At 47.7% G+C, this 18297-nt stretch overlaps 1 protein-coding gene across 1 annotated transcript in view; it reads left to right on the top strand.

Annotated features, from left to right (window-relative positions):
* The window catches only part of TENM2 (teneurin transmembrane protein 2), a 1165990-nt gene that overhangs the window by 820360 nt on the left and 327333 nt on the right, over positions 1-18297 (top strand). Inside the window, exon 5 of the mRNA XM_045284698.1 lies at positions 13427-13665. Coding sequence (XP_045140633.1) covers positions 13427-13665 — 239 coding nt within the window. The remainder of the gene's footprint in view (positions 1-13426; positions 13666-18297) is intronic.

The raw sequence follows: 18297 nt of genomic DNA, 5'->3' as shown, positions 1-18297 counted from the left end.
GGGGGGGCTAGGATTTGAGTCCACATAATGCCTGTTAGTTTTCCAAGATCCATGTGTTCCATCCCCAGACATTTTGAGCCCCTACTATGAACTGGAGGAGGTACCAAAGAAGCAAAATATATAGGGCCTGCCTTTGAGAAGCTTGTAATTTCACCAGGGAGACAAGAAAAACACACAAGACAAATGGAATCGCGTGGAGCCGACTTTGATAAAGGGGCGCACGACAGCATTCCTCCCAGCTCTAAAACAAGCTGACTTCCCAAATGGCACAGGCAGTAAAAGCTATGGGAGGGATCACTCTGCTCGTGGATTGCACCTGATGGTGTGTGTTAGCTCCTCATGTGCCTCTGAGGGCCGGTGCTCACAAGCGCATGTCCATTTGAGAGAACTGTCCCCCACTCCCATGTGAGAGCCGATGGTGACTTCAAGGTCAAACGTCTTCTTTTGTTGTGGACCCCCCCCCACCCCCTACTCTATCAAGACTGTTGCTACCAATCAACTTGAAGAAGGCCAGCAAATTAATAGCTCCTGGGACCAGGGGAGCGGTGTGGAGAGGCCCTCATCATCTCATCCCCAAGGACTCCGAAATGGCTCTGTACTGCCAACACGAGCTTTCTCTCGTGGCCCCGGGAGGCCCGGCCTGTCTCACGAAGGAGTACATCCTTCCACGGGGACAGAAGCAAGCAAAACAAAAAGGACGTTTTGCCATGAAAGATGTGATGTGATATCACAGTGTGGCACTATTCAAATATCAAGAGTCAGAGCATCTATTTAGAAAACGGAAGGCCATAAATTGAGTTGCTAATTATTCTTGCTGTGCGTATTTTTGGTGCGGCTGCAAATTTTGAAGAGGCCAAAATAGAGGCTTTGCCTGTTGTGCGTGGTGTAATGACATCCCCTATGATCCGACAGGTTCAGGGATGGGACGCCTTGAACGCCTGCTCTCATTGGATCAAAATGGTTTGTGCCTAAGCGCAGGGAGCTGTGATATGAAATGGACCTTAATTATACTAATTGGGTTATTGGCTTCTTGCTTCTCAAACTTGGGAATACCATTTTTCTAAACACAATTTTCCTCCAAGATTTATTTTAAAAGCAACTGTTCTTTTCTCAACCCCAAGCATCCATTCCCAAGGGGACAAAGAACAAGCACACAAGTAATATCCCCACCCCCCGTTTCTTACTAAAATGATGCCGGATGAGCGGCCCTGCTGCAGTCACCTGCTCAGTAGAACAACTCGTTCCTTTGACAAACAGTCTGCACTGAGCTGCCTCTAGGCTCAGTCAAGGGTCTCTGGTAAAGAGCAACATGCATGAGCTTCCTGTCCTCAAGCAATGAAGAGCTACCTTTATTGAGCACTCACTCAGTACCAAGCTCCCTGCCAAGGATTTCACGTGAATAAACTCACTTTACAGAGAAGGCCTGGAGACATAGTGGGAATAAGTAACTCGCCCAAGGTCACCCAGTCCCAAACTCATTGCCATCAAGTCAATGCCAGCTCACAGTGACCCTATAGAACAGGACAGAACTGCCTCCTCTGTGAGTTCCAGAGACTGTAACTCTATCCGGTATTAGAAAGCCCCATCTTTCCTCTGTGGAGCTACGGTGGTTTGTAACTGCTGACCATGGCAGTTAGTGGTCTAATGCATAACTACACCATCACACAGTAGTGAGTGCACAAGCCACACCTGTTGCCAATTCCAGCTCACAGTGCCCCTCGTGGACAAAGTAGGCCTGCCTCCCTCATAGAATTGTCCAGGTTGAGTCTTGACAGAAGTGGACTCTCACATCTTTCTCACTCAAGGTGACTGATCAGGGTTCCAGCCCTCCATTTTTCAGCTAGCAGGCACATGCTTAACTGCTGCACCACCAGGGTTCCTGTGGGCAGTACAGGAGCCAGGATCCAAACCCAAGTTTTCCCGAGCATTCAAACACTAGTTGGTCAGACACCCCAACCTTCAATATTATGCTAGAATACCAATCTGCTAGAATACCAATTTTCTAGGATCCAAGTGAATTTAAAAAGAATTAATAATGATAATGATAAATTGTAAAACACCAAGTCGGTGGCCTGTGGGTCAGATCTGACTCGGATGGACCCCTGTGTTACAGAGCCGAGCTCCCCCAAAGGCTGTCTTGACTGTAGTCATTATGGAAGCGGATCCCAGGCCTCCTCGGGCCACGCTGCTGGATGACGGCATCCACTAACCTTTAGGTAGCAACTGAAGACCAATAACAGCATGTGGCTCCCAGGGACAATGACAAAGGGGTGTGACTGTGTAGGGAAACAGTCTGGCGACAAACATCAAATGTCTACCAGTCTCTTTCTCAAAGATGCAGGGGACTTATTAGCAGGCTTCAAAAGGTTCCTGGGGGAGGGGGGGAGGGGCAGTGGAATTAGAAGATATGGAAGTTTTCCATGACTTTTTTGAAGCTTCCTCTTATACTTCCATTTAAAAACAACTTCATGTACATGGTTTCCTAGAATGTGTACATTGTTTGAAAATCAGAAATGTAGATAAAGATCACTCACTGTCATTGAGTTAATTTGATTCATAGTGAATGACCTTATAGAGCAGGGCAGAACTGCACCTGGGAATTTCTAAGATTGTAACATTTTACAGAAGAAGAAAACCCCATCTTTCTCCTGAGGCACGGCTGGTGGGTTCAAACAGCTGACCTTGTAGTTAGCAGCTTAACTCATAACTACTACACCACCAGGGTTCTTTGAAACATAGAGAGTGAGTCCTTTAAAAGAATAACATTCTATCCACTAGAGTGAGTGGCTGACCAGAGCCGTGTCCAGCCTCATCTCTCATGATCTCCCATTCCTTTTCCCTGTCATTCATGGTCTTCTCTGTCTGCCCTGATTTCCTCCACGCCGAGTCTCTCTCTCTCTCTCTCTCTCTCTCTCTCTCTCTCTCTCTCTCTCTCTCTCTCTCTCTCTCTCTCTCCCTCCCTCCCTCCCTCTCTCTCTCTCTCTCCCTCCCTCCCTCCCTCTCTCTCTCTCTCTCTCTCTCTCTCTCTCTCCCTCCCTCCCTCCCTCTCTCAGGCACCCACCCTCCAGCTCCCCAGCTGCCCCTGACCACCGCCATCCCTACTCCTCAGATGAGAATGCCGCCAGCCAGCACGGTGGTTATTTAACCTCTCTCCCACTAAATATTTTATTATAACTCCTGAAAACCTAATTACAGTAACTTGACATGCTACAATACGCTTTATGGGCTGCCTCTGTATTAAATGTACTCCTTTAGAGACAATAAACCTAAAGCTTCAAAGGGCATGGCCAGGACCAGTCAAATGTGATGAAATCTTGTGTTTTCTGGTACACACCTGATTTCGCCTGCTGAGCACTCACACCCCTACGCCAGCTGTGTTTCTGCCTCTCTCCTTTCTCTGGCTCTTTATCAAATTTCAGCAACTCCATGTTTGATATTAAAAATCCATTAGGGATTAATGGGCTGTATATCAATATTTTCATCAAGCCCTCTGAGTACCTGTGAGTTTGTTGACTGGGGAGGTCAATTTTCTCGGCAGAACAACAGTCAACACCTGGCTTCGCTGATAACCAGAGCAGCCGCTTTGCACACGTTGCGATATTGAGACTGTCAAAGTCCCTGGGTTGCCAGAAGAAGGCTTGCTGTGGCAGCCCTCAGGGGCCAAGAGCCTGGCGTTGGCGTCATTTGTCATTGGTTGTCCTGGTGAACTCACTGGTGCGCCATGGTGAAGTGGGATCAGAAAGAGAAATTTGACCTTTGGAGTTGAGGCAGCACAATGATTTGTGTAGTATGTGCCACAGCCCTGCTGGGATGTTCCCGCCGGAATAAAGCCAAACAGAAAATAGGAAACCTGCCTGTTAGGGCCCCAATAGTTGCAATCTAAAAAATGGAATTTGGTATGAAGGGATTTTATGTGATTGTTTCTTTCTTTCTTTGATGCCGTTTGACAGAGTTTACACATAAGAGCTGTTTGTCCCAAATCCAAACCTATTGCTGCCAAGGAGATTACAACTCATAGCAACCTCATAGGAAAGAGTCAGACCACACACGTTGGGGTTTCCCAGAAGGCGAATCTACACAGAGGGCCTCATCTTTCTACCATGGAGCAATTGATAGGTTTGAACTCCCAACCATGTGATTAGCAACCCAACGTTTAACCCATGAGCCCTTATCATTTTGTTAGCCTTTCCCCAAACACTACCCATGCACCATGGATCAACGCTGGTGATTCTTTTTAAAACTGAACATAAAACTGCCATAATTAAAATAAAGCAAAAAACTAAATAAACCGTTTGTGGCCGAGTTGATTCTGACTCACAATGACCTTGATGAATGGAGAATTGCCCCCATAGGATTCCCAGCACGGATCTTGATGGAAGCAGACTGCTCTGTCACTCTCCCGCGGCTAAGGAATTAAATTACTAAGCTTCCCTTTAATTCCCAGCCAGGCACCTTAACTACTGCACCGCCAGGTTTCCTTAGACCTACTATGTGACCCAGCAATTCCACTCTCAGGCAAAGACCCACCTGCCAAGAGTAGTATTTGTTGGAGTTTGTTTTAAACTGCTGAAAAGGCACACAGAAAATGCCCATTGCCGCCGACTCCCAAGTGTCCGACTGGGCAATTTCCCTATACACGGTACCCTGGATATACTTCTGGTTTTGAGCCTGTACCCATGACCCTGAAAGTAGTGATCCAACTAGAATACCGTGTGTATTAGTCTGGGTACTTTAGAGAAACAAATCCACAGAAACTCATGTATAGAGAGAGTTTTATATAAAGGTTAAGTGTGCATCAAGAAAACAGCCCAACCCAGTGCTGCCCAAGCCCACGAATCCAACATTAACCCATTAACACATATGTCCAACACCAATCCACAATGTTCTCCTCCACCTCGCAAAACAGACACAATGATGCTGACTGCAGGAGGAAAGCTGAGTCAGTGAAGGTGTAAACATCTCAGCGCTGGCAGGGGTCTCCACACGGGTGCTCCAGCACCCAGGGCTGCATCGAGGTAGGTCCATGCGGCTTCTCCTTGGGGTTGTCTTGCAGGAAGTCAGCCTTACAAGCTGAAGCAGGGAACTGCTAAGGCAGCTGCACCCTGGTGCGACCATCACAAAGCAAAAGACCAGAGAAACTAGAAAGGCGAGGTTCACCAAGCCATTTATCCCTCCACCCTTCAATTAATCACAAGTGTTTATCAGCCAGGTTGGCACAATAAAATACCTCACTGTGCACCAATGCTCACTGTTATTCACAATAGTCAAAGGCTGGACTAAAGATGAGTGGATAGACACAGTGAGGTGCATGCACACCGTCTCATGTACAGTGGAATGGTGCTCCCCCATCAAGAGAGAGAGGCCCTGATGCATGCCTCAACATGCATGACCCTTGAGGACACTTTTGAGCGAAATAAGGCAGACTCAAGAAGACAGCCATTGCATGACAGCACATAAGAAGTAACCAAATATGTCGAAACCAAAGGTAATTAGTGGTGGACAGGTGTGAGAGGAAAGGGGAAGCAGGGGCTTTACCTGAGGAGGGTCAGTGGGAACTTTCTGGTGGTGGGCTCATTTGTCAAAGGAAACCGGAAGTAGTGGCATAACTTGAAGAAGGTAATCAGTGTCTCTGAAGAACTCGTGTACAAATTGATGACATGTTCTGTGTGGTGTGTTTGTATTACAGCCACACACACACCAGGGCAAGTCAAAATGTATTGCCATGAGGTTCCAGCTCATGGGTGCCTGAGTTTGTTCCAAAGAGAACACATTCTAAAATGTCTGTGCCATCAGGGGGGTTTGCCTCCCATATCTCTCGGGAATACCCTCATCCCATCGAGGTCTTAAAAAAGAAGCAGCTCCCATCAAAACAGTGGCAGCGTCCACGGGACCTGCAGAGCCATTGAACTTCCAGGCCAGGCAGGAGGTCAGCAGAGAATGTTCTAGTGGCTGTATTTGGGGATTCCCACAAGGGGTTGTCTTGATGAGAGTTTTCCCAGGACAATCGTGAAGGACTGTTAAGAAAAGTTTTAAGAAAATTGCAAACTGCATTGGAGGGGCCGGGCGGGGGGAGGCCAGAGAAGTTGTGCTGGCTATTTCTTTTTTGGGGGGTGGGGTGGGGGCTGTTTTTCGGTCACAGTAACACGCCTGCTCAGTCTTCAAGGGCAGCAAGGGCTGCCCTGCAACAGTGTCCACCCTGCGGTCCTGATCTCTCCCCTTCAGACCTCCTTTTCTTGCCCTGAAAGAACATCGAAACGAAACATGACTTGAGCCCCTCCAGCTGGCCCGGACTGCGCGTGCGTGGGGGAATGGGAGCCAGATGGAGCCAGGAGTGCAGATGTGTGTGGACTTAGGTGTAGGAGATGCTACAAACAGTAGCTTCACATCTTGCGATTTTTTGTTTAAAAAGGTGTCCATGATTTCGTAATGGTACTCTTCGACTTACTTTCGCGCGCGCGCGTCCTCCTATGGGTATGGGTGTTTAATCAAGGGAATGCCCTCAATTCCTAAGTCCATTTGAAGCAGAAGCCTGCATGGCTCAGATCCGTAAGCTCATGCCTGTTTGCATAGGAGTGTGGTTCTTTGGCACCCCTCTCTATTGTCTTTCAGTGGTTTTGCTTTCTCATGAGAAAAAGTGGTGACACTGACCAAAGAGAAGGGTCGTTGATGGTGAAGTGGTGTTCTCTGGATTCTCCCAAAATCGCAGACACCTGAGGGGCAGAGCTGAGCAGCAGCAGCCTTCTCTGAGCCCCTCCCCTGTGCCCACCAGGACACTGGGGTTGGGACCAAAGCCCCAGCAACCCCCATGGTGGAGAAGGACGGTCATGGTGAAGCTGGTGTTTCCCCTACGGCATCAGAGGCCGGTTTCCCAGTCCCTCTGTGTGCTAGCAAACTCCAAGGACAGCGCTTTGGGGGACCCTCATTTGCCTTTCCTTTTCCAAGGCACAAGTGGCCAATTCTGAGAGCAATTGAGTTGTGCTTGAAAAATGTCAAGTGCATTTGGAAACTACACATTTTTGCTGACGCCTGGAGTCCTGAGCGGAGCTACTTCCATGACCGACTGCTGCGAAGAGGTTCAGTTGAGGCATCACAAATGATTCACGGGAGTGGTGGAGCGAGCCCCGAGGGGGAACGCTGTCTTAATAGCCAGTTCAGGGGGAAATCAAGAGCTGTCCTCCAAGCCTTCTTGGTCCTGCTGGTGACCATCTGGCCAAACTTTACCTTGTGTATCCTTCCCTGCTTCCACCTATTTTATTTTCCTTGGGCAAAGCTTGTCTTTTTTTTTTTCAAGTTTTTATTACAAAAAATTTCAAATGTAGAGAAAAGTTGGAAGAGCCATCGAGCTTCGGCGATTGCTATCATTTCACCATATTTGCTTTATAGAGGGATAAAGAGTTAGGGATTTGCTTGGTTTTATTATTTGTTTTTTGCTGCATCATTGGGAAGTAAGTTGTAAATTTCATAGTACCCCCTAAAGATATCAGGAACTAAGGCTTATATTTTGTAAAATATATCTATTAGCAATCTAACCCACTCTCCCTAACTCAGGTACATGTGAAAGATGCCAAAACTGTTAGAGTAAAGCTTCTTATACTTTAGTTAGTTTGGAATTATCTGGGGATCTTTGTAAACTCCCCATTCTCAGACCTGTGCCCAGACATTGTGATTCAATAGGACACCCCTGGGCCCAGGCATTGCACATTTCTAAATGAACACAATAGTCATACTCAAACCAGTTGCCCCAATGCTAGCCTTTCGACATCTACAGGTCTGGAACTGAACTTAATCCAGCCTTAGAATAATGATGATCACAAATCAAAGGATTTTCCAGAGGAAAAAGTGCAGAGGGTGACAGAAGGAGGGGGTTTGGGGACAGGAAAACACAGGGAGGAAGTTGAGTCAGTCATTGAGAGGACTGCATCCGGTGAGCTAACGCACAAGGTGTAGGACACTTTGAATATAAAACTATGCTGCGCTCCGTCAACCTTTACCCAATGCACGATCAAAATGCTAAATCATACCATTAGCTGCCTTTGAGTTATCCTCAACCCCCAAGGACTCCACGCGTGTCAAGGTAAAACTGTGCTCCTTACAGTGTCTGGTGTTTGGAGGTTTTGAAGTAGGGTGTCGGCAGGCCTTTCTTCTAAGGCACCTCTGAGTAGACTCAACCTCCCCAGACTTTGGGCTAGCTGCAGAGTGTGCTGTTTCTGTTGCATGCCACCCAAAGATTCCTTCTTTTAGAATGGTGCCCCTTTTTATTTGTTCTCTGAATTTAATCTTCCACAGATTAGTAACACCAGGGTATAATTGGATTATGGGAGGATCAAGGTTCTACCTCTTAGGTAATCCGGTTTAATAAACTTAAGCACCAGAAACTACAAATTAGTTCATGCCGGGCCAAAAAGCATGCAGGTTGTCTTCACCTTGGAGGGATCTGGGCTGTCTGAAGACCTATGGGCATTTGTCTCTGTGCATCTATACAAACTTGTAAATCTGTTTGGACAGTAGCAGTCAGCCTAGCAGAAGAGCTCTACTTACAAATGCAATTTGTTTTCAGGCCTTTTAGCATTGGTGGTTTTAGCAATGGAACAGACTGTAGGTTGGTCAGTTAACAAAGTTGTGTGTAGTACAGCCTAGGTACCAACATGTATCTGACACACTAAGAATAGAGTTTTGAGAAAAACATGAAAATTCAGATCTAATGGTGGATACAGACAATAAGTATACAAATAATGCATTTACAAGTATGTGTATAATGAAGAAAAATAAGCCGTTTTAACAGAGTAGAGGGTAACAGATAAAAGGGTGCTACATTACTGTATGGGCCAGGGAAGACCTTTCTGAGAAAGTAGAATTGGTGGTGAATGATGTAAAGGATGTAATATAATGATGTAAAGGAGCAAGCCATGCAGATCTCCTCAACAAAGGAAATAGCAAGTGCAAAGGCCGTGAGGCAGCCTGTGGTGGAAGTGGTGGTGGTAAGAAACAGTGAAAGGACCCTGTGATGCATGGAAGGAGGTAGGATACAGGCGGTCTCAGATGTAATTGGAGAGGTGCCTGAAGCCAGATCATACAGAGTGGTGTAGGCTCTGGGAGGAATTTTGAATGTATTCCAGGTGTCATTGGAAGGTTCTGGAGGGCATGGGGACACAGTGGTTGATTAGAAAGTGAGTGACATGCCCTGGCTTCCTTCGTAGGAGGAAGTGTGGAAGATAGAGTGAACTGTCAAGGGGACCATTTAAGAACTGAGTGCAGCAATCCTATAATGAGATATAATAATCTTATTTTTTCTATTTTTCTTTTTTAAGTCTAGGAGTATATTAAATGTGAATATTAAAAATAACCCTCAAGTCGATTAAGCTTCTCAATCAGCATCTGTGATTTCTCTCTAGCTGCTGAAGCTCTGCTGTTCTTAAGGTTACTTATTCTGTCTGCTGAGTTGCCTCATGGCCAGGCACCGGTCTAGACTCCAGAGAGACTGAAAGTACTAGCTAGCTATTTCAAGTACACAGGTGTTCACAGTCTGGTTTGGCACAGACACAGAGAAACACACACCACACCACAAATACATGCAATGCATTTGACCTAGTATCTAAATAGATTCTTGAGTATACCAAGGAAAGACTATGATGGTGCAATAGGGTTCTGGGACTGGCTGGAAGGCGAGTGGGAGTTGACTGCGCTACCATAGGCAGAGAAGGCAGGAAAGCCACGCAGGGAGCACATCCCCGCTTCCACAAAGATACGGTGACATGAGCCTGTGTGTGAAGGAAAGATGATGCACCTTGAGGTGGCCAAAGAATAGCACACCTAAGAGCCAGGAGGCCAAGGTTGGCAATGTGAATGAATAGTGAGGGAGTGGCCGTGGAAGGGAGCCTACCCCACACAGAGACCGGCGTTGTTTTCCTGTTAAGCAGCCACGGATCACTAGGGATTTGGAAGTCAAGGGGCAATGGCATTTGTGACCTGGAAAGAAAAATGGAATGAGAACAGATGGGGCAGATTAGTTGGGGTGGGTCTCAGAGCTGAATAGGACGAGGTGAGGGAAAGGCAGAGGCGCAAACAACCTTTGGCACACACAGTTCTGGGTGTGTCCTCAGGGAGGGCAGGGCATGTCCAATTCACCACAGCAAGCTGAGTCTGGCACTCAAGGAAGAAGTCAGGCCAGAACCGGAGCTCCAGAGATTCACGCAGAATTGGCGATGGCTGAAGCCAGGGCTGTAGGTGGCGAGCATCCATGCCGAGTGAGAACTGGGTCTTGCATATGTATAAGTTTGCACTGATGACTCCTAGCAGTGTCTTTATATTCCTTTGTTTTAGTTTGATTTGCTATTTTACGACCCACTCCTGGTGAATTGCTCATGAGATAAATTTTAAGTAGCTCTAAATGATATCGCACAGTTCTCTCCCACCCTGGCTTTCTGGTATACATATGTTCCAGCTTAATTATAGGCAGTTGACTGTGATTTTGTGATTTGAAGTATTTTTCAGGTGTTTATTTGACATTTGTCAAGCCTAAATTGGAACGCATGTTTCAGATTCCTTATGCTGTTCTGAAGAATTAATAACAAAAACTACTCTCAATGTAGTGAGAGTGTATTATGACACATACCTTTGGCTAAGCACTTTGTCTACATGATCCTAGGTAATCCTTATGCCAAGCAGATATGAGGTACCTGTGCTCTCATTAATCTCACTGTACAAATGTGCACATGAGGGTTCTGCAGAGCAACGCTGAGTAACTTAAGCAGGCTGACTCCTGCAGGAGGAGTCCTACTAGGTCTCTGATTCAGGTGGATCCCTTGTCAAAGAGCTTCCTTATGATAATACGCCATACTGGGATCATTTGATTTTTATCAAACATTGAAATATTTCAAGGGTTTTGTTTTTAAAAAACAAATGGCCAAATGTGTCTAATCCCCAAGAAAGTCTGTGAATCCCCAATGCAGGTGCAGTGTGGTGTCACCGTTATAGAGATTTTCAAATCAGGAAAAATGGAGCTTTAATTCCAGACATTCTGCTAGCTGACTCTCAGCTTCACCTTTCTCAACTGCAAATCAGGGAGAGTAATCATGCCCTCTTGAAAGAGTTGATAGGAGTTTTAATTGCAAGTAAAACATTTAGCATGGTAATCAGATGTGATCAATACATAGCAATACGTAAGTGTATTGAAGACCAGAAGAGAGTGAGAAAACAATGATATGGCATTTAAGATGTTTAAAACATTGTAAAATCACAAAACAATAAGTGAGTTCCACTCGTTCATTCACTCAAACTTTCACTTCCCTCCCCCACCCTGCTACACACACACACACACACACACACACAGAGGAGGCTTTTACTTCGCTACAGGAACCATAAAGATGAACAAGGAACAAAACAAGGTGAAACTCCTGATCTCCAGACTCTAGACTATAAACTAGCCCTCACCTTAAAAATCCTCTAACACACTCATATTTCCTGGAGACTAGTCATCGATTCAAATAACATATGGCAAGTCACTTTTGAAGTCATAAAAGGCACACATAAGAGAGAGGATAAATCAATTGTCAGCAAGAGAATTGCTCGTCCTTGAAGTATCCTTGGGGGGAGAATTCCCTGACCCCTGATAAAAGGTTACATCCTCTGAGGTGTCATCAGCCAACCTATTACCTTGTTTTTACACCATCCCTGGGGCTCCCACGAGCTCCTTGCTCAATTGGTAGGTGAAGATATTTCCAAAAAAGAACCATGATCCCATGATGTAGACCATCTCAGAATAGAAATGGGATGGAGCGATGAGCCCAGCACAGGAACCGGAGAGGCAGTTAAAGATATCGTTGAAGAGCACAGATTCTTATAGATCGCTGGGTTAAATCTTTGACTTCGCTAAACCTGACTCCTCATACCTAAAGCGGAGAGATTAAAAAATTGTGAGTTCATAACTAGGTGTGACAGCATGTGTTGGGTTTCTCTCACATAGTTCACTAATGTAGTAGTGATTCAATGGTACAATGGGCGCCTTCCTACAAAACACCCAGGCTCCATTTCCAGCCAGTGCCCTTCACACAGAGCTTGCACATCACTGTGATACAGAAGAGGTTTCTGTATCAGCGAAGCTGCCAGACTAGGAGAGTAGCAAGACCTGGGACCCTCCTTCAAAGAACAGCCAGTGAATACCAGGCAGCATTTTGTTCTATTGTGCATTGGGTCGGCATGCATGGGGACTAACTTGACAGCCACTAGCCGCGACCACACATGAGAGCTACCATCACCATCATCGTCATCGCCTCTGAGAGATTTACAGCGGTCCCGTTTTTATACCTTCTTTCTGAGATGGTTGCCGGGAATGCAATGTATAGGTGAAACTATAAGCCATGCAAATTCATAGAATTAATACATGTCATCATCAAGTATAATGGTACCTTTTCAGTCTATGTAGGACTAATTAAGTAGAACTATACTAAAGCCCTGGGAGAAAGACTGTCTACTCACACAAAGAGCTATAGTCTCAGAAATCCACCCTATCCTATAGGGTCGCGATGAGTCAACATCGACTCATTGACAGTGAGTTTTTAATACCAGTGCCCCCCAATCGCCACACCAGTTGCCCTTAAGATTTTCCTGACTCATGGCAAGTTCAATGACTGGTTGTTCAGGCGTAGATTGGCATGCCTTCCTTCCAAGCCACTGAATAGCCTGCACTCAGGTCTACCTCCCAGGGAACTCTGGAATTGTTGTTGTTGCTAGGCTCTGACCGACGGCAATGCCAGAAGGGTTGTTGTTGTATACTTACAACAGAACGAAACCCTGACTGGTCCATCCTCACAACAGTTCTTACGCTCGAGCCCATGTTGCAGTCAGTGTGTCAGTCCATCTCCTTGAGGGCCTTCCTCTGTGTGGCTGTCGCTCTAGAACGATGTTAAACAAAACAGAAAGGGGGAAAGAAGGAATCACACAGACCTGTTGCCTTCCTGCTGATCCCAACTTACAGTGACCCCCCACACACACACCCCATGTTCCAGAGTAGATCTGCGCTCCAAAGGTTCTTCAATAACTGTCAGACGTAGATCACCAAGCCTCTCTTCCAGGTGCTGCTGGGTGGGTGCGAGCTTCCAGCCTTGTGTTGGCAACCATGTGCTAACTGTGTACACTCCCAGGAACCCAGAGGACTAGACAGTCAGGTTGCTCTGATTGCCAGCAGACCCGTGTCAGCGAAAGAACTGCCCACAGGGTTTCTTGGCTGCTAACTGCATGAAAGCTGCTGGCTGGGCCTTTCTCCCAAGGAGTCACCTGTTGCCCAGCAGCCGAAGGCGTAGTCACCATGCCACTGGGCCCCTTCTGTAGGACTACAGCCATCAGAATGAGGGAGGGGGCATCCTAGCTAGACATTCCCCTGAGCCCCCTACCCCCAAGGCACTCTGACCCTCTCCTTTCTTCCTGGCAGGCACTTCCTCTTTAAGACGTCCTCGGGAAGCACTCCCCTGTTCAGCAGCTCCTCTCCGGGGTACCCCCTGACCTCAGGGACAGTTTACACCCCACCACCCCGCCTCCTGCCCCGGAACACCTTCTCCAGGAAGGCCTTCAAGCTGAAGAAGCCGTCCAAATACTGCAGCTGGAAATGTGCCGCCCTGTCCGCCATCGCCGCCGCCCTCCTCTTGGCTATCCTGTTGGCCTATTTCATCGGTAAGTCAGGGCCACGTGCTGCCCGAGGAGCCGGGCGGCGACAAGGTGGGGCGGGGCCGTGGGCTGGCGGATGCAGAGGCCCTCTGCTGTTTGTACAATTTGTTTCTTGGCTCCTGAAAGAAGTAATAATGAGTGATGGATGGGAGTGATTTTTTTCCTCTTGAAATCCATTTAAATCTGATGAGTTTCTCCTTCAGGATTCTAAATGACATTTATCAGAACTGAAATTAAGCATCCTGACTGGATCCTTTCTTGGAGATGGGCTGGGAATTGTCATGCCTGCAAACCCATCCCTCACTCCCAAAGTAGCCGTCTGCCTCCTCCATCATTGCATTTGAACCCATGTGTTTGCTCCAGAATCCATGCAACGCTGGTAAACTACAGCCAAATAGAAACCAAATAGAAGGAGAGTGGTGGCAGGCTTGGGAACATCTTGACCCCTGGGAAAGCCAAGCAGCGAGCTCATTCTCAGAGCAGTGGCACCGGCACAGGATGGGCATGAGAGGCCAGAACATACAACCCTGTCTTTGTGCAGAATCAAAGAGCCCTGATACGGTTGACCTGGCCCACATCCTTCCTTAGCCTCTGTCCTTTCAGTCTCAATTACATCTCACCTCTTGCTCCTGGATCGGGTCAGGTCTCCCTCTCATGTCGGCTGCGCTCCTGCTGGCTCAGAGCAGGACTCTGGGTAGCGGCTTGGTGAGGTTGCTGAGGCCCCTTGATTCCCATGCCAGTGACGTTGGGTTGCACTCGTGGGGTGTAGCCATGTAACCATGGAAAGCAACAGATGCTGAGGGCTTGGGGGCAGGGTGCCACAGGCAAATCAGCATTCTGGGCCAGACCCAAACTCCGCTTGCAGCTCCTGGCCCGACAAAGAGCCCCAGTCCTGCTGCTCTGTCAACGGAGCCTGCCAATGGCAGCCTTCCTGGTCCAGGAAGAGGCCAGGCCATGGTGAAGTTTGCTGAAGCTTCTTTGAAACACTTGATGGTTCGACTTGGCTTCAGGGCAGCCCTGACCAGCCTTCTCGGTTCATCTGTGCCATTTCACAATGTCCAGAGGAAGCCAACTCCCAAGTAGTCCTTAGCCCTTCTGCTGAGACCCCTCTCATTTCAGAGAAAAATGAGCAGCTACTCTGACCATGCTAGCCTGCCCCTTCTTCGACACAAACCCTTCCCACCTCCCTCAGTATGATGGCTTCCACTCTTGCTTTATCTTCAGGCAGCCCCATCGGCACGATGCCTGTCAGACAAGGAACTGGTCCAATAATTCAAACCTTCCTACCCACAGAGCGAAGTGACTGCCCACGCCCAGACACCTGGGGCCCAGCCCAAAGTAGACCCAGACATGCCAAATGTTGCTGTGCATTTCCATCACATGCCTGTGCTTACTGTGAGAAGTAGAGGAAAAAGGTGTTCTATTCCTGACCAGTTACATTTCCCAGGAATGCCCTCCAAAACCAAGGAAAATTACCCCCCAGAGAAGGCAACATGCCTACAGGGCTGGGGCTTTGCCAAGTCCTCTGGGGAAAGCCAGCTCTCCACAGGGGCCCAACATAGAAGCTGGGCCTTTTCTTACTTAGCTCTCTGATGAATGATGGTTGGCCCCAGGAAGCAAGGCCAAGGGCATCCTTGGCCCCTCTCAATGACTTGAGTCAACCCTTATTTTGTTAGAGGTGGTTGTCAGCTATTCCTCAGGTAGCTGTTCCGGGGGCTCAATGGATGCAAATTAAGTGTGCCTTTGGGCATGAGGTCTTTGCATGATTTGGCTTTGTGTCAGAAACTTCTAAAGGGTTCCATGTGCTCACTTTTCAGGTTTAATGATCTGCTGGGTTCATGGACACCATGGGGAGCCCAGATATAGGAATTGAGACACCACCTGCCTCTCCCAATAGCATCTCCAGTGCGCCTCCAACTCCACTCACATGAAGGAGATAGATGGTTACTGCCTGATTTATTGAGCTTGATAGTTAAAATATAATAGCTTTCTGTAAGGGTGATCTTACAGAGTGAGAGTTTAATGTTTTAATCGAGTGTGTAACTTGTAAATGATGGATTAGGAAACATATTTATCTTCAGTCTGGAAGCTGGACCTGAGCATCTTAGATGGGTTTATTAGTTTATAATCCATCATTCCCAATTATGTGTGCTTTAGGTATGATTAGGCTTTGACCCTGGCATATTGAAGAATAGTTGGTGACTCAGAATGAGGGATGTCACCACAGGCTAGTGTCCTCAGCAGAATGGCCTAGACCGTGGAACTAAATAGAGGCCGTCTAGAGACCGCACTGAGGAGCCCAGGAAGCATGATGGTGCGTCTGAAGCTGGAGGGCTGACCTTGGCCCCACAGCCTCCTTCCCCTTAGCTGTGGCAAAGCTGCTTGCCTCTCGGCTTTGGCTTCCTAAGTACAAAATGGGGGCATGGTGCTTCTTTACATGCAGAAACGCTAAAGTGTGGTGAGGATTAATTAATGTATATAAATCACTTTGAAGATGAAAAGCGGTATATTATTAATTACAGAGCTGCAGGGGCATAAACTGTGTCGCAAACACAGAGAAAAGTGCTGTTGGGAGCCATGAGGGGTGGCATCTACCTAAAACCCAAGCCAACAAGGGGAGGGCAGGAGCTACCATGAAATCCGATGCCCTCCTGTTAACTGCCTTGAAACCCTGCACCCATTCCATCTCCCACATGGCTCCGAGTTCTCCCGACAACATGACAGGTCCTGAAATTGAATCCTGAGCCTGAGACTTTCATGGACGGGCCCTGCGTTCAGGCCTGCCAGGAGCTGTGGCAAACGGGTCAAATTATCTTCCTTGCATGTTCAGGCCCATCAGGAGAAAGCTTCCCAGAAATGAGCAATTTGGAGTAGTTCAGCCTCATGACAAGTTCTTCCTCATATCCAGGGATGTGGGTGGGTGTCAAAGAAAAATGTTGCCAGCCCCGAGACATATTGGGAGATGTGAGCCTTTATCAACTCCAGGGAGAGCCATCCCCTAGTTCCTGCTCACACAACTGGAATCTGAGACCTTTTCAGATACCCTTCCATCAGACCTGTCCAGTGTCAAATGCCCCCCGCAGATGCAGCCTGGGACCAGGTGCTCTGAAGAACTGTGTGAACTTTTCCAGGCCTCTAGGGAAGCCCACGGGGTGGCACTCTGCCTTGGGCCCACCTGGTGCCGGAGGAAATGGGGGTAGGAGAGCCTGGCTATGAAATGAAGAGCACTCTCTGCTTGGGAAACTGGTTCATCTCCGCGGGCAGTTGAAGCACCTCCATCACCTGCAACATCAGGCACCTACTTCTGTTCCAGGGTGTTTGCATCATCTAACCTGGGCTTCCTACTTGCTTTAGAACAATTGAACACGTGGTACATGCAGGTAGCTGCTCTGCTGCTCCTTGCAATTGAGTTGGCTGTGATGCTTGGCGACCCCCCTAAATGAGGTGTGCCATCTTCCTGACGGCTGGTGTGCGTGAGCCCTCTGTGGAAGGCCCTGTGTATCTTGAGTGTTCCCCACTGTAGGGGGCTCTTCGTCCAGCACTCTGCCGGACAGTGTCCTACTGTGATCCTAGGGCTTCCATTGCACGGTTTTGAGAAGGTGCTGTCAGGCTTTTCTTTCTTTCTAGTCTGCCTTAGTCTGGAAGCTTTGCTGAAACCTGTCCCCCATGACGGACCCAGCTGGTATTGGAAATCCCAGTGGCATAGCTTCCAGCATCATAGCAACACCCGAGCCACCACCTTATGGCAAGCTGATGGATGAGTGGCATCTACCTAATACCTAAAAGGCATTACCCTTGTGCCTGCTTAGAATTGCTGACTTTTCCATTTATACAGCACTTTCAGCTCATCATTCAACTGCATCCATGTCCCCGTCTTCCCACACACAGCACATTACAACCACAGGACAGCAGTGGATGCTGATGCCCAGGGAGTCTCAACCGCACAGCTCATTGGTTGCAGGGCCAGACCTAGCCCTCGAATGCCTGGTGCCCATTCTAATACCCCTCCCTCAGATCTTCATTCCTCAAAGACAAACTGGCTACTCAACTCACAGCGACATTATAGAACAGTGAAACTGTCCCTTTGTGTTTTCGAGGCTGTAAATCCTTCTCCTGAATTGCCACTGGTCCTTTGGATCTGCTGACCCTGTGGTTAGCAGTACCCCACCCAGGCTCCTCCCTCTCTCCTCAAGCCTGCGGCGATTTGCCAGAGTTTCTAAATACCGTATGGGACCTCCATGCGCTTCCATTAGCCACCAAGATCTGTCTTCCCTCAGGAATTAAGGTGACCAGATTTTAACATTGGTAAAGCGGGACAAAAGTGGGACACCATTGATAAAACTCACATCCTGGTGAAATAGCCACATGGCAGCTGAAAACCGTATACCCTAGCTTGTCGTGCATTCTTTCCGAAAATTGGGACTTTTTAAAAATGCCGCAGGACATGGGAAAATATTGTTAAAAATCAGGACGTCTGGTCACCTTACTCAAGATAGGCATCAGCCCCTAACAGGAGTCCTGGTGGCACAGCAGATAAGCACTCACCTGCTACTCTAAACGTAGGCCGTTCCAAGGCTGTCAGCCTGCGAAAGACCTGACAATGAGAACGATCACGCCACAGAGACCCTTTGCAGAAAT

Source organism: Echinops telfairi, unplaced genomic scaffold (assembly GCF_000313985.2).
Source record: "Echinops telfairi isolate 266 unplaced genomic scaffold, ASM31398v2 ScPeMD7_7469;HRSCAF=8507_0, whole genome shotgun sequence".
Taxonomy (NCBI): Eukaryota; Metazoa; Chordata; class Mammalia; order Afrosoricida; family Tenrecidae; genus Echinops; species Echinops telfairi.
The sequence above is the reverse complement of the archived record's forward strand: the minus strand, read 5'-3'. Positions and strand labels throughout refer to the sequence as shown.